This window comes from Triticum urartu, chromosome 3A (genome assembly GCF_056163025.1).
Source record: "Triticum urartu cultivar PI428250 chromosome 3A, HENAU_Tu73, whole genome shotgun sequence".
Taxonomy (NCBI): domain Eukaryota; kingdom Viridiplantae; phylum Streptophyta; class Magnoliopsida; order Poales; family Poaceae; genus Triticum; species Triticum urartu.
In genome coordinates, this window is record NC_141875.1 from 626342639 (window position 1) to 626354907 (window position 12269).

Sequence of the window (12269 nt, forward strand, 5' to 3'; positions counted from 1 at the left end):
GAACCGAAGCAGAGCAGAGCAGAGCAGAGAACTCGACTGGCAACAAGAAAGAGAGACCCCAGCAATATGATGAAGTTCGTGAGGGCGTGGCTGCTAGGCGCCCTGGGGCTGGCCGAGCTGCTCGTCATCGCGGTCGTCCACCTGACCTACGGGTTCTACCTCTTCACCACCGCCGTCCGCCGCGACCTCTCCCGGCTGGCCGGCGCGCCGAAGAACGCCGTCATCGGCGACGGCCAAGCGGAGGCCGTGCTCGACGGCGCGGTGCCGCCGATTGTGCTGGTCCACGGCGTCTTGGGGTTCGGCAAGGGCGTACGTGGTCTACTCTAGTCTCAAACGCCTGCCTGGCCTGTGAATCTTGCGTCTTGCTAGCTAAGCGTTCTGATTGTCTCAGAGGATGGCCGGGATGTCGTACTTCGCCGGCGCGGAGGAGAAGGACGACCGGGTGCTAGTGCCCGACCTGGGCTCGCTCACAAGCATGCACGACAGGTAGCGACCTGGGCTCGATCACAAGCATGCACAAACGTGTGGTACGACAGGCGATCGATGCATTTGACGTCTGGTTTCAGGGCTCGGGAGCTGTTCTACTACCTGAAAGGAGGCCGGGTGGACTACGGCGAGGAGCACAGCAGGGCGTACGGGCACGCCCGCTTCGGCAGAGCATACGACCGCGGTGAGAATTGATAGATAGATGGATCATCATCCATTATCCCTTGGTCTGTGGTTACATGGATTGTTTGTGCCTCTGAACTTCAGGGCACTACCCTTTTTTTTTGAGGGATTTCAGGGCACTACCCAATGTGGGACGAGGAGCACCCAGCCCACTTCGTGGGCCACTCGGCCGGCGCGCAGGTCATCAGGCTCCTGCAACAGATGCTCCATGACAAGGTACTCCATAGAGTCAGTCACACGCAGTGAAAACCTCTTTAGGAATTCGATCAGTTGGTAATTACCGAAAATCCTATTCTTACATAAAGGTTCTACAAAATCATGCAGTGAAAACCTCAGGAATTCAATCGGTTGGTAATTACGAAAATCCTATTCTTACATAAAGGTTCTACAAAATCACACAGTGAAAACCTCTTTAGGAATTCGATCGGTTGGTAATTACCGAAAATCCTATTCTTACATGAAGGTTCTAAAAAAAATCTTTACGTGGTGTGTTCAGATCGGCAACCACCTCCCTGATTTTAGCTACGATAATCCTACACCTACGTGCCCGCTACGAAGACCTCTTTTAAATAACAGCTACCGAAATGAACTGGTGCACACTACTTTTTTTTACAACTATCTCCTCCTTTATTCATTGATCAAAATAAAGGCATCACTTACAAGAAAGGGAATAACCGCACTAGGGGCAGTATCCATCCAACAACCAGGGGGAGAAAACTTAGCTAACCTAGCCAATTCGTGAGCTACTTGATTGCTCTCTCTATTACAATGTTCATAAATGGCATGATTGAAATCTAATGACATGAAATAACAATCATCGAATATAGCACTAGCAACTGAAGAAGAGTTGTTCTCCTTTAGAGCTTCAACCACCTCTACATTGTCGGAGTTGATTTCAGACTTGCTACAACCAGTAGTACGGGCTAGATTCATTCCAAATCTTACCGCAATAGACTCTGATGTAAATGAATCAAAGCATATGTCTATTTTTTTTGTTTGTAGCAGCAATGATCACGAAGGACTGCTCCCACCGATCCTTCAAGTGTATTCATATCAAACCCAGCGTCCACCTTCAATTTAGTATACCCGTACCTTGGTCTACTCCACCTGCCTATCTTATGTTTAGCTTTGGGCATACAGAAGATAATGTAACTACTCAATCCCACATAACCTTCCCCAACTAATTCTCTTTCCCCCTGATTTTCACAAGGTTGGGGCCCTTTCTCCCTTAGTCGATCCAATACTAAAGTTCCACGTCAATTGTTACGTAAAACCCGTAACTAATTTTACATAAGTGTGGCATCTCTCATAAAAAAATCATAGAACTCGTACGTACGAATAGCATCGTTCCGTAAATTACCGATTAACAGAGGAGCTAAGCCAAGCGATACGTGCAATCTTTTCTTTTGAGCCGTGGTATGTGTAGTCTAATAAACATGTTGCCATGCGACATACATTGCTAGGGTTTGTTAGAATTGCCGGAAGAGAGGAGAGGGTTTGTTAGGGTTGTTGGGGGAGACAAGGACATGAAAATCATGCATGCATGCAGCACGCGCCACACCACATGCATGTTTTCCATACGCGCCATGATCCCACTGATATGAATGCACGCATGCACATTACCTTTATGAGTATCTCCGAGATACTCAGCTGGCTTAACATCTTAAGGCCTTTTTTGATTTAGAGGAATCTTGTAAGAATTTCATAGGATAAGATTTCTATAGAAAAATTCTTTTAGAGCCCTTTGGTTTGTAGGAACGAAATCCTATTCCTATGGAGGAATTCTTCCTATCCTCCATATTTCATAGGAAAATAAACATTAACCTAGACTCAATGGAAAAAATCATATGATGTGAATCAAAGGACATTTTCTTTTCTATTTTCTACTCATAGAATTTGAGATACATATCATCTTATTTCCTATGACTTTCTTATTTCTATGATTTTCCTACCTTATAAACCAAAGGAGGCCTAAGATTAACGAAGCCACCGTAGACGACTCCGGAGTCGATGGAAATATCTCCTCCCACTGAACAAGCTTTGTCAGAAAGCCTGAAATAAATCAAGAAAAATGAGAGCATCAGTGTTAAGTCTAGGACTTGAAACCTGGTGGACTGGTTCCATCATAAGAAACCTAATCATCTAAACTATGCCCAGTTTGCCATATGTGCCATGTTCAGAAGTCAAAACTAATTAAAGACAAAATATGTGCATTGTGCCTATTTTCATTATGAATTCTCGATGCATGCAATGAGACGTGTATGCTTAAGAGTAAGCGTTAAGACTTGGAGGTTGAAACTTTAGGCTAGTCATAATGGGAGTAACATAGCTAGTAACATAATGCACTTCAAGAAATTTTTGCTTATGAAGGAATGTCGTTATTGTACGTATCGCTTGAAGTGCATTAACATAATAAGCGATTAACGAGAAGTGATAACATAATATGTTATTGTAACATAGCGCTTTTCAAAACAAGATGAGTCTACAAGGTAATAAATAAGACCATCTATGATACTACTACTATGTTACTTTCTACTATGAGGTTAGTAACTTAGACTAGTGTCATATGCATAACACTAGTATAAGTTACTCCCCACGATGACCAGCCTTATACTTGATAGCCAAAATTCGATCTGCTCTACACATTCACCATATGGAATAGTAGTATATGTTTTCTGTTCACCTGACCAGCACGCACACGCACAAATACTGACAAGTTACGTCATCTCTCTAGGCATTTGACGGCTACGAGAACACCTCTGAGAATTGGGTGCTGAGCGTCACCTCCCTCTCTGGCGTGCTCAATGGTTCCACGACAGCCTACCTCGGCGGAATACGGTGAGTCCCTTGAGCTTCAGGATGGGAGTGGTCACCCTGATCAATACACGCGACCATGCTGCAAAACAACAGGCGGTGACAACCAAACAACATCAGCTCCAAGAACAAAAAAAATGACGTACCAAAGTCGAAAATACAATGGTGAACATGGGTCCACGCCCACCCCTTATAAACATTAAAATCTAAAAAGTCAATGAAATTTGGAAAAGTCAAAATTTTAGGTCAACAAACCTAGTCAACTGTTCTACTCATATGTGAAGTTCCTCCGACATGTTATTTTCCATACCATGGACTGTGTCTTTTTTCCCTAGAATACTCGAGCATGTTTGTTAAAGAATACTTATAAATCTAAATCGTTCTTATGGGCGAGGCACCCTGTGGACCGCAGTTTGGCTAGGATCAGTACATATCATATCTTGAGTCTTTGTAAGAACGACATTCCTCCATGGGTTTAATAAAATCTCCCTCCCCTCCCTCCCCCAAAAAATAAATCAAAACCACTTTATTTTTTTACCATTTCTTACTGTTCATAAGGGTGTGCGTGGACACACGTTCCAAAAATCAGTACAAGAGCTCAAAAATTAAAGTTTTAGAAAATATGTATTGGTGCAGCAACATTCTTCACATACATCATTTTTTAGGGAATTCTTCACATACATCATAGTTTAAATGATACTATATAATACCAAGTCAGACTAATTTGTAGTTACCATAGGTAACTACAATTATGGACCCACAGATAATTTGTAGGTACCCATAGTTTAAATAACATATCCGCAAAAAAGTTTAAATAACATATAGCACATCTAAATAATTTGACGTGGTATGATTATGGACCCACAAATCAGTGCTAATGTATAGTTACCCACAGGTAACGGGGACTGACGGAACGTACCATTCTCCGTGATCCCCGATGGATACTACTCCCTTCGTTTCAAAATAATCAAAGTTCTAGATTTGTCTTAAGTCAAATTTTCTTACGTTTGAACAACTCTACTGGAAAATATGCAAAGATCTACAACACCAAATATATTTCATAAAAAAATCACATGAGACTAATTTAGTGTTCTGTATGTCATAGTTTTTTTTTGTATAGGCTTGGTCAGACTTAAACAAGTTTAACTTGTGGCAAACCCAAACTTCAATTATTTGGGAATGGAGGTGGTACTTGTGACCAATATGCATACCCATAGGTAGTTAATCTCACCCAAACTTGTTGCATAATAGCATACACATATAACCAGGTAATAGGTATCCATCGCCATCTTGATTTCATACCTTCATCTCGTGGCACCACGACACCTTCTATACACTAGTCCTCTACTCAAATAGTGTCGTCTACAACGTGGCAGTCCAGAAGATGACCGGTCTATGAGCTTCGTCTGCCTCGCCCAGATCTACCGAGTGGGTACCACCATCTACCACTGGCTCGACATACCCTGGCTCAAGCGCTACTATGACTTCGGTTTCGACCACTTTGGCATGTCTTGGCGCACAGTCGGTGTGTCAGGCCTACCCAGCCTACTTGCTGGCACGTCGGGGCCGTTCGCCACAGGAGACTGGATTCTACCAGACCTCACCATCCAGAACGCCGCGAGGATGAACGCCGATGTGCGCACGTTCCCTAACACGTTCTACTTCAGCTACGCTACCAGGCGGACAACCAAGTTTTGTGGCGTCACCGTGCCGTCCGGTGTGATGCACATTCACCCTCTTGTGTTCATACATGTCATGCAATTGTGTCGGTGGCGCCACTTTGCCTCCGAGCCCCCTTGCAAAGATTACAGGTCAGCCATCTTAGATGGTACATTTGGAGTTCCATATGTTCAAAATTGGCCCCATTTCTGTGAGGTTTTGCTATTTCTCAGTCACAATTAGCTAAGTCTTACTTTTGACGTGATGGTAGGGATGAAGATTGGGAGGATAATGATGGAGCATTGAACACCTTCTCGATGACACACCCTCGGATTCCAGTAGAACATCCGAGCCTCTTAGTAGAGGATGATTCAAACCGCCATCGACTTCAACCGGGAATCTGGTATGGCATAGTATCACAATCAATCATGTGGTGTGATGCGATTTTTTTTGTTTCATTCCAGTCCGGTTTGTTTGGGGCTATAGAACGAGCAAATATTTTTTAGTGGAAACCTTGTTCTACTTTCTGCAAAAGCTTTATGACATTTCTCTTTCTCAAAATAAGAGCACTTACATTCTTGTGTTTTTACTGTGGCAATTAATGCAAACTCAGGTATTACAAAATCGTGGAGGCGGATCACATGACGTTTGTGATCAACCGGCCCAGACGGTGCGTGCAATTCGATCTCGTATACGATAGTATCTTCCAGAACTGCAGGAAACATGTGTACAGGATGACTCCACCTATGTTACCAAATCAAAAATTGACCTAGGTTAACATCTTCATTTATCATACTCCCGGAAATACACGATGTAACTGAAGGAAATATGGCCTAGAGGCAATAATAAAGTTATTATTTATTTTCTTATTTCATGATAAATGTTTATTATTCATGCTAGAATTGTATTAACCGGAAACATAATACATGTGTGAATACATAGACAAACAAAGTGTCACTAGTATGCCTCTACTTGACTAGCTCGTTAATCGAAGATGGTTGAGTTTCCTAGCCATGGACATGAGTTGTCATTTGATTAACGGGATCACATCATTAGGAGAATGATGTGATTGACTTGACTCATTCCGTTAGCTTAGCACTTGATCGTTTAGTATGTTGCTATTGCTTTCTTGATGACTTATACATGTTCCTATGACTATGAGATTATGCAACTCCCGTTTACCGGAGGAACACTTTGTGTGCTACCAAACGTCACAACGTAACTGGGTGATTATAAAGGTGCTCTACAGGTGTCTCCAAAGGTACTTGTTGGGTTGGCGTATTTCAAGATTAGGATTTGTCACTCCGATTGTCGGAGAGGTTTCTCTGGGCCCACTCAGTAATGCACATCACTATAAGTCTTGCAAGCATTGTAACTAATGAGTTAGTTACGGGATGATGTATTACGGAACGAGTAAAGAGACTTGCCAGTAACGAGATTGAACTAGGTATTGAGATACCGACGATCGAATCTCGGGCAGGTAACATACCGATGACAAAGGGAACAACGTATGTTGTTATGCGGTTTGACCGATAAAGATCTTCGTAGAATATGTGGGAGCCAATATGAGCATCCAGGTTCCGCTATTGGTTATTGGCCGGAGACGTGTCTCGGTCATGTCTACATAGTTCTCGAACCCGTAGGGTCCGCACGCTTAAAGTTTTGGTGACGATTGTATTATGAGTTTATGTGATTTGATGTACCGAAGGTAGTTCAGAGTCCCGGATGAGATCGGGGATATGACGAGGAGTCTCGAAATGGTCGAGACGTAAAGATCGATATATTGGACGACTATATTCGGACATCGGAAAGGTTTCGAGTGATTCGGGTATTTTCGGAGTACCGGGGAGTTACGGGAATTCACCGGGAGAAGTATTGGGCCATACGGGAATAGAGGAGAGAGGCCAAAAGGAAGGAGGCGCGCGCCCCCCCTTTGGTCCGAATTGTACAAGGGGTGCAGCCCCCTTTTCCTTTTCCCTCTCCCCCTATTTCCTTCTCTCCTACTCTGGAAAGGAAAGGGGAATCCTACTAGGACTTGGGAGTCCTAATAGGACTCCCCACACTTGGCGCGCCCCCTCTAGGGTCGGCCTCTCCCTCCATCCTTTATATACGGGGGCAGGAGGCACCTCTAGACACAACAATTGATCTCTTGGATCTCTTAGCCGTGTGCAGTGCCCCCTCCACCATAATCCACCTCGATAATATCGTAGTGGTGCTTAGGCGAAGCCCTGTGTCGGTAGAACATCATCATCGTCACCACGCCGTCGTGCTGATGGAACTCTCCCTCAAAGCTCGGCTGGATCGGAGTTCGAGAGACGTCATCGAGCTGAACGTGTGCTGAACTCGGAGGTGCCGTACGTTCGGTACTTGATTGGTCGGATCGTGAAGACGTACGACTACATCAACCGTGTTGTGCAAACGCTTTCGATTTCGGTCTACGAGGGTACGTGGACAACACTCTCCCTTCTCGTTGCTATGCATCACCATGATCCTGTGTGTGCGTAGGAATTTTTTTGAAATTATTACATTCCCCAACAGTGGCATCCGAGCCTGGTTTTATGCGTAGATATTATATGCACGAGTAGAACACAAGTGAGTTGTGGGCGATATAAGTCATACTTCTTACCAGCATGTCATACTTTGGTTCGGCGGTATTGTTGGATGAAGTGGCCCGTACCGACATTACGCATACGCTTACGCGAGACTGGTTCTACCGACGTGCTTTGCACACAGGTGGCTGCCGGGTGTCAGTTTCTCCAACTTTAGTTGAACCAAGTGTGGCTACGCCCGGTCCTTGAGAAGGTTAAAACAACACTAACTTGACGAACTATCATTGTGGTTTTGATGCGTATGTAAAAACGGTTCTTGCTCAGCCCGTAGCAGCCACGTAAAACTTGCAACAACAAAGTAGAGGACGTCTAACTTATTTTTGCAGGGCTTGTTGTGATCTGATATGGTCAAGACGTGATGAGATATAAGTTGTTGTATGAGAAGATCATGTTTTGTTGAAGTTATCGGCAACTGGCAAAAGCCTTATGGTTGTCTCTTTATTGCATAAGATGCAAGTGCCATGTAATTGCTTTACTTTATCGCTATGCGATAGCAATAGTTGCAAAAGCAATAGCTGGCGAGACGACCATGTGACGACACATTGATATAGATCAAGATGATGGAGATCATGGTGTCATGCCGGTGATGATGGAGATCATGACGGTGCTTCGGAGATGGAGATCACAAGCACAAGATGATGATGGCCATATCATATCACTTATATTGATTGCATGTGATGTTTATCTTTTATGCATCTTATCTTGCTTAGATCGTCGGTAGCATTACAAGATGATCTCTCACTAAATTTCAAGGTATAAGTGTTCTCCCTGAGTATGCACCGTTGCGAAAGTTCTTCGTGCTGAGACACCACGTGATGATCAGGTGTGATAAGCTCTACGTTCAAATACAACGGGTGCAAAACAGTTGCACACGTGGAATACTCAGGTTAAACTTGATGAGCCTAGCATATGCAGATATGGCCTCGGAACACTGGAGACCAAAAGGTCGAGCATGAATCATATAGTAGATATGATCAACATAGTGATGTTCACCATTGAAAACTATTCCATCTCACGTGATGATCAGACATGGTTTAGTTGATTTGGATCACATGATCACTTAGATGATTAGAGGGATGTCTATCTAAGTGGGAGTTCTTAAGTAATATGATTAATTGAACTTTAATTTATCATGAACTTAGTCCTGGTAGTATTATCATATCTATGTTGTAGATCAATAGCTCGCGTTTAGCTCCCTGTTTTATTTTTGATATGTTCTTAGAGAAAACAAAGTTGAAAGATGTTAGTAGCAATGATGCGGATTGGATCCGTGATCTGAGGATTATCCTCATTGCTGCACAGAAGTATTATGTCCTTGATGCACCGCTAGGTGACAGAACTATTGCAGGAGCAGATGCAGACGTTATGAACGTTTTGACAAAAGCTCGGTATGATGACTACTTGATAGTTTAGTGCACCATTACGGCTAAGAATCTGGGCTTTAAAGACATTTTGAACGCCATGGAGCATATGAGATGTTCCAAGAGTTGAAATTAGTATTTCAGACTCATGCCCATGTCAAAAGGTATGAGACCTTTGACAAGTACTTTGCCTACAAGATGGAGGAGAATTGCTCAGCTAGTGAGCATGTGCTCAGAATGTCTGAGTACTACAATCACTTGAATCAAGTGGGAGTTAATCTTCCAGATAAGATAGTGATTGACAGAGTTCTCTAGTCACTATCACCAAGTTACTAGAACTTCGTGATGAACTATAATATGCAAGGGATAACGGAAACGATTCCCAAAGCTCTTCGTGATGCTGAAATCGATGACAGTAGAAATCAAGAAAAACATCAAGTGTTGATGGTTGATAAGACCACTAGTTTCAAGAAAAGGGGCAAAGGGAAGAAGGGGAACTTCAAGAAGAACGGCAAGCAAGTTTCTGCTCGAGTGAAGAAGCCCAAATCTGGACCTAAGCCTGAAACTAAGTGCTTCTACTACAAAGGGACTGGTCACTGGAAGCAGAACTACCCCAAGTAATTGGCGGATAAGAAGGATGGAAAGTGAACATAGGTATATGTGATATACATGGTAGTGATGTGTACTGTACTAGTGTTTATAGCAACCCCTCAGTATTTGTTACTAGTTCAGTTGCTAAGAGTAGTAACTCGAAACGGGAGTTGCAGAATGAACAGAAACTAGTTAAGGGTGAAGTGACGATGTGTGTTGGAAGTAGTTCCAAGATTGATTTGATCATCATCGCACACTCCCTATATGTAACACCCTCGATGCGGCTATATCTCCCACGTGTCGAAGCACGACTTAGAGGCATAACCGCATTGAAAGCAATGTCGCAAGTGAGGTAATCTTCACACAACCCATGTAATACATAAGGGAAAAAGATACATAGTTGGCTTACAATTGCCACTTCACACAATTACATGAATAAAGCATTACATCACCAGATACAATCAAGGTCCGACTACGGAACCCAAAGTAAAAGAAGACTACCCCAAATGCTACACAGATCCCCGATCGCCCCAACTGGGCTCCACTACTGATCAACTGAAATGAAACAACATAACAAACACGAACTTCATCGAGCTCCTCCTTGAGCTCGGTTGCGTCACCTGCACGGTATCATCGGCACCTGCAAACTGGTTTTGGAAGTAACTGTGAGTCACGGGGACTCAGCAATCTCACACCCTCGCGATCAAGACTATTTAAGCTTATAGGAAGGGTAAAAGGTATGTGAGGTGGAGCTACAGCAAGCACTAGCATATATGGTGGCTAACATACGCAAAAGAGAGCAAGAAGAGAAGGCAAGGCACGGTAGAGAAACTATGATCAAGAAGTGATCCTAGAACAACCTATGTCAAGCATAACTCCAACACCGTGTTCACTTCCCGGACTCTGCCGAGAAGAGACCATCACAGTTACACACGCGGTTGATGCATTATAATTAAGGTAAGTTTTAGGTTTTCTACAATCGAACATTAACAAATTCCCATCTGCCCATAACCGCGGGCACGGCTTTAGAAAGTTCATAACCCTGCAGGGGTGTCCCAACTTAGCCCATCACAAGATCTCACGGTCAACGAAGGATATTCCTTCTCCCAAGACAATCCGATCAGACTCGACATCCCGGTTACAAGACATCCTCGACAATGGTAAAACAAGTCTAGCAAGACCGCCCGATGCGCGGACATCCTGATAGGAGCTGCACATATCTCGTTCTCAGGGCAACACCGGATGAACACTACGTACAGCTAAAATCAGCCCTCAAGTTTCCCCGAGGTGGCGCCACAAGTGGCTCTATTTTGGACCAACACTTAGACAAGCACTGGCCCCGGGGGGTGGGGGGGGGGGTTAAAATAAAGATGACCCTTGGGCTGGCCTAACCCAAGGGAAAAATAGGCTAGGTGGCGAATGGTAAAACCAAGGTTGGGCCTTGCTGGAGAAGTTTTATTCAAAGCGAACTGTCAAGGGGTTCCCATTATAACCCAACCATGTAAGGAACGCAAAATCCGGGAACATAACACCAATATGACGGAAACTAGGGCGGCAAGAGTGGAACAAAACACTAGGCATAAGGCCGAGCCTTCCACCCTTTACCAAGTATATAGATGCAGTAATTAAATAAGAGATATTGTGATATCCCAACAAAATATCCATGTTCCAACAAGGAACAAACTCCAATCTTCACCTGCAACTAACAATGCTATAAGAAGGGCTGAGCAAAGCGGTAACATAGCCAATCAACGGTTTCCTAGGACAAGGTGGGTTAGAGGCTTGGCTTAACAATATGGGAGGCATGATAAGAAAGTGATAGGTATCGCAACATAGGCATAGCAAAAGAGCGAGCAACTAGCAAGCAAAGATATAAGTGATTTCGAGGGTATGGTCATCTTGCCTGAGATCCCGCAAGGAAGAAGAACGAGTCCATGAAGAAGACAAACGGACGTAGTCGAACAAATCCTCACAATGCGACGTTATCGAAACTAACCCGAAGAAGCAACACCGGAAAGAAGCAAACAACATAGTAACCAACCATCACATAAACATGGCATGATGCACAATCAAGTATGATGCATGTCCGGTTTAATGAAGCATGGCATGGCAAAGGGCACAAACAAAACTACAAGTTAAGTGTATCCCAATATGCAACGAGTTGCATATTGACGGAACACCACATCAATTATTTAGTTCGATCTCGTTTATGTATCCAACAATATTAAATGTTGTTAAGCATGTCAAGAGGTGAAACATAAAGGAATTATCTATCTAAACAATTTAAATGGGGACGGATATAGCAAACAACAAATTCGGTAAATCCCCATATGCATTAGTAATTTAAAGCAAACAACAATTTTAACATTTTAAATGTTATTATCATGATGCGGATGACATGTGCAAGGTTTATGAAAGTTTTTATGAAAAAGTTGATAAGAGCATTATGAAGCATTTGTCACCGTGGTGGAAAGAAAGGGTGCCACGGCGACGAATCTGAAAGTGATGCCACGGCAACATATCAGTTCCGGTAGCTCACATAGATACCGATGCAAAAGGAGAAAAA

General features: G+C 43.5%; 1 protein-coding gene across 1 annotated transcript; it reads left to right on the forward strand.

The window, feature by feature from the left end:
- Positions 1–6084, forward strand: LOC125530895 (uncharacterized). The gene is made up of 8 exons (XM_048695312.2): positions 1–309; positions 392–486; positions 567–670; positions 785–885; positions 3404–3507; positions 4860–5294; positions 5414–5545; positions 5756–6084. The coding sequence occupies exons 1-8, from the start codon at positions 67–69 to the stop codon at positions 5913–5915; spliced, it is 1374 nt and encodes a 457-aa protein (XP_048551269.1). The 5' UTR covers positions 1–66; the 3' UTR covers positions 5916–6084.
- Positions 6085–12269: the final 6185 nt, after the last annotated feature.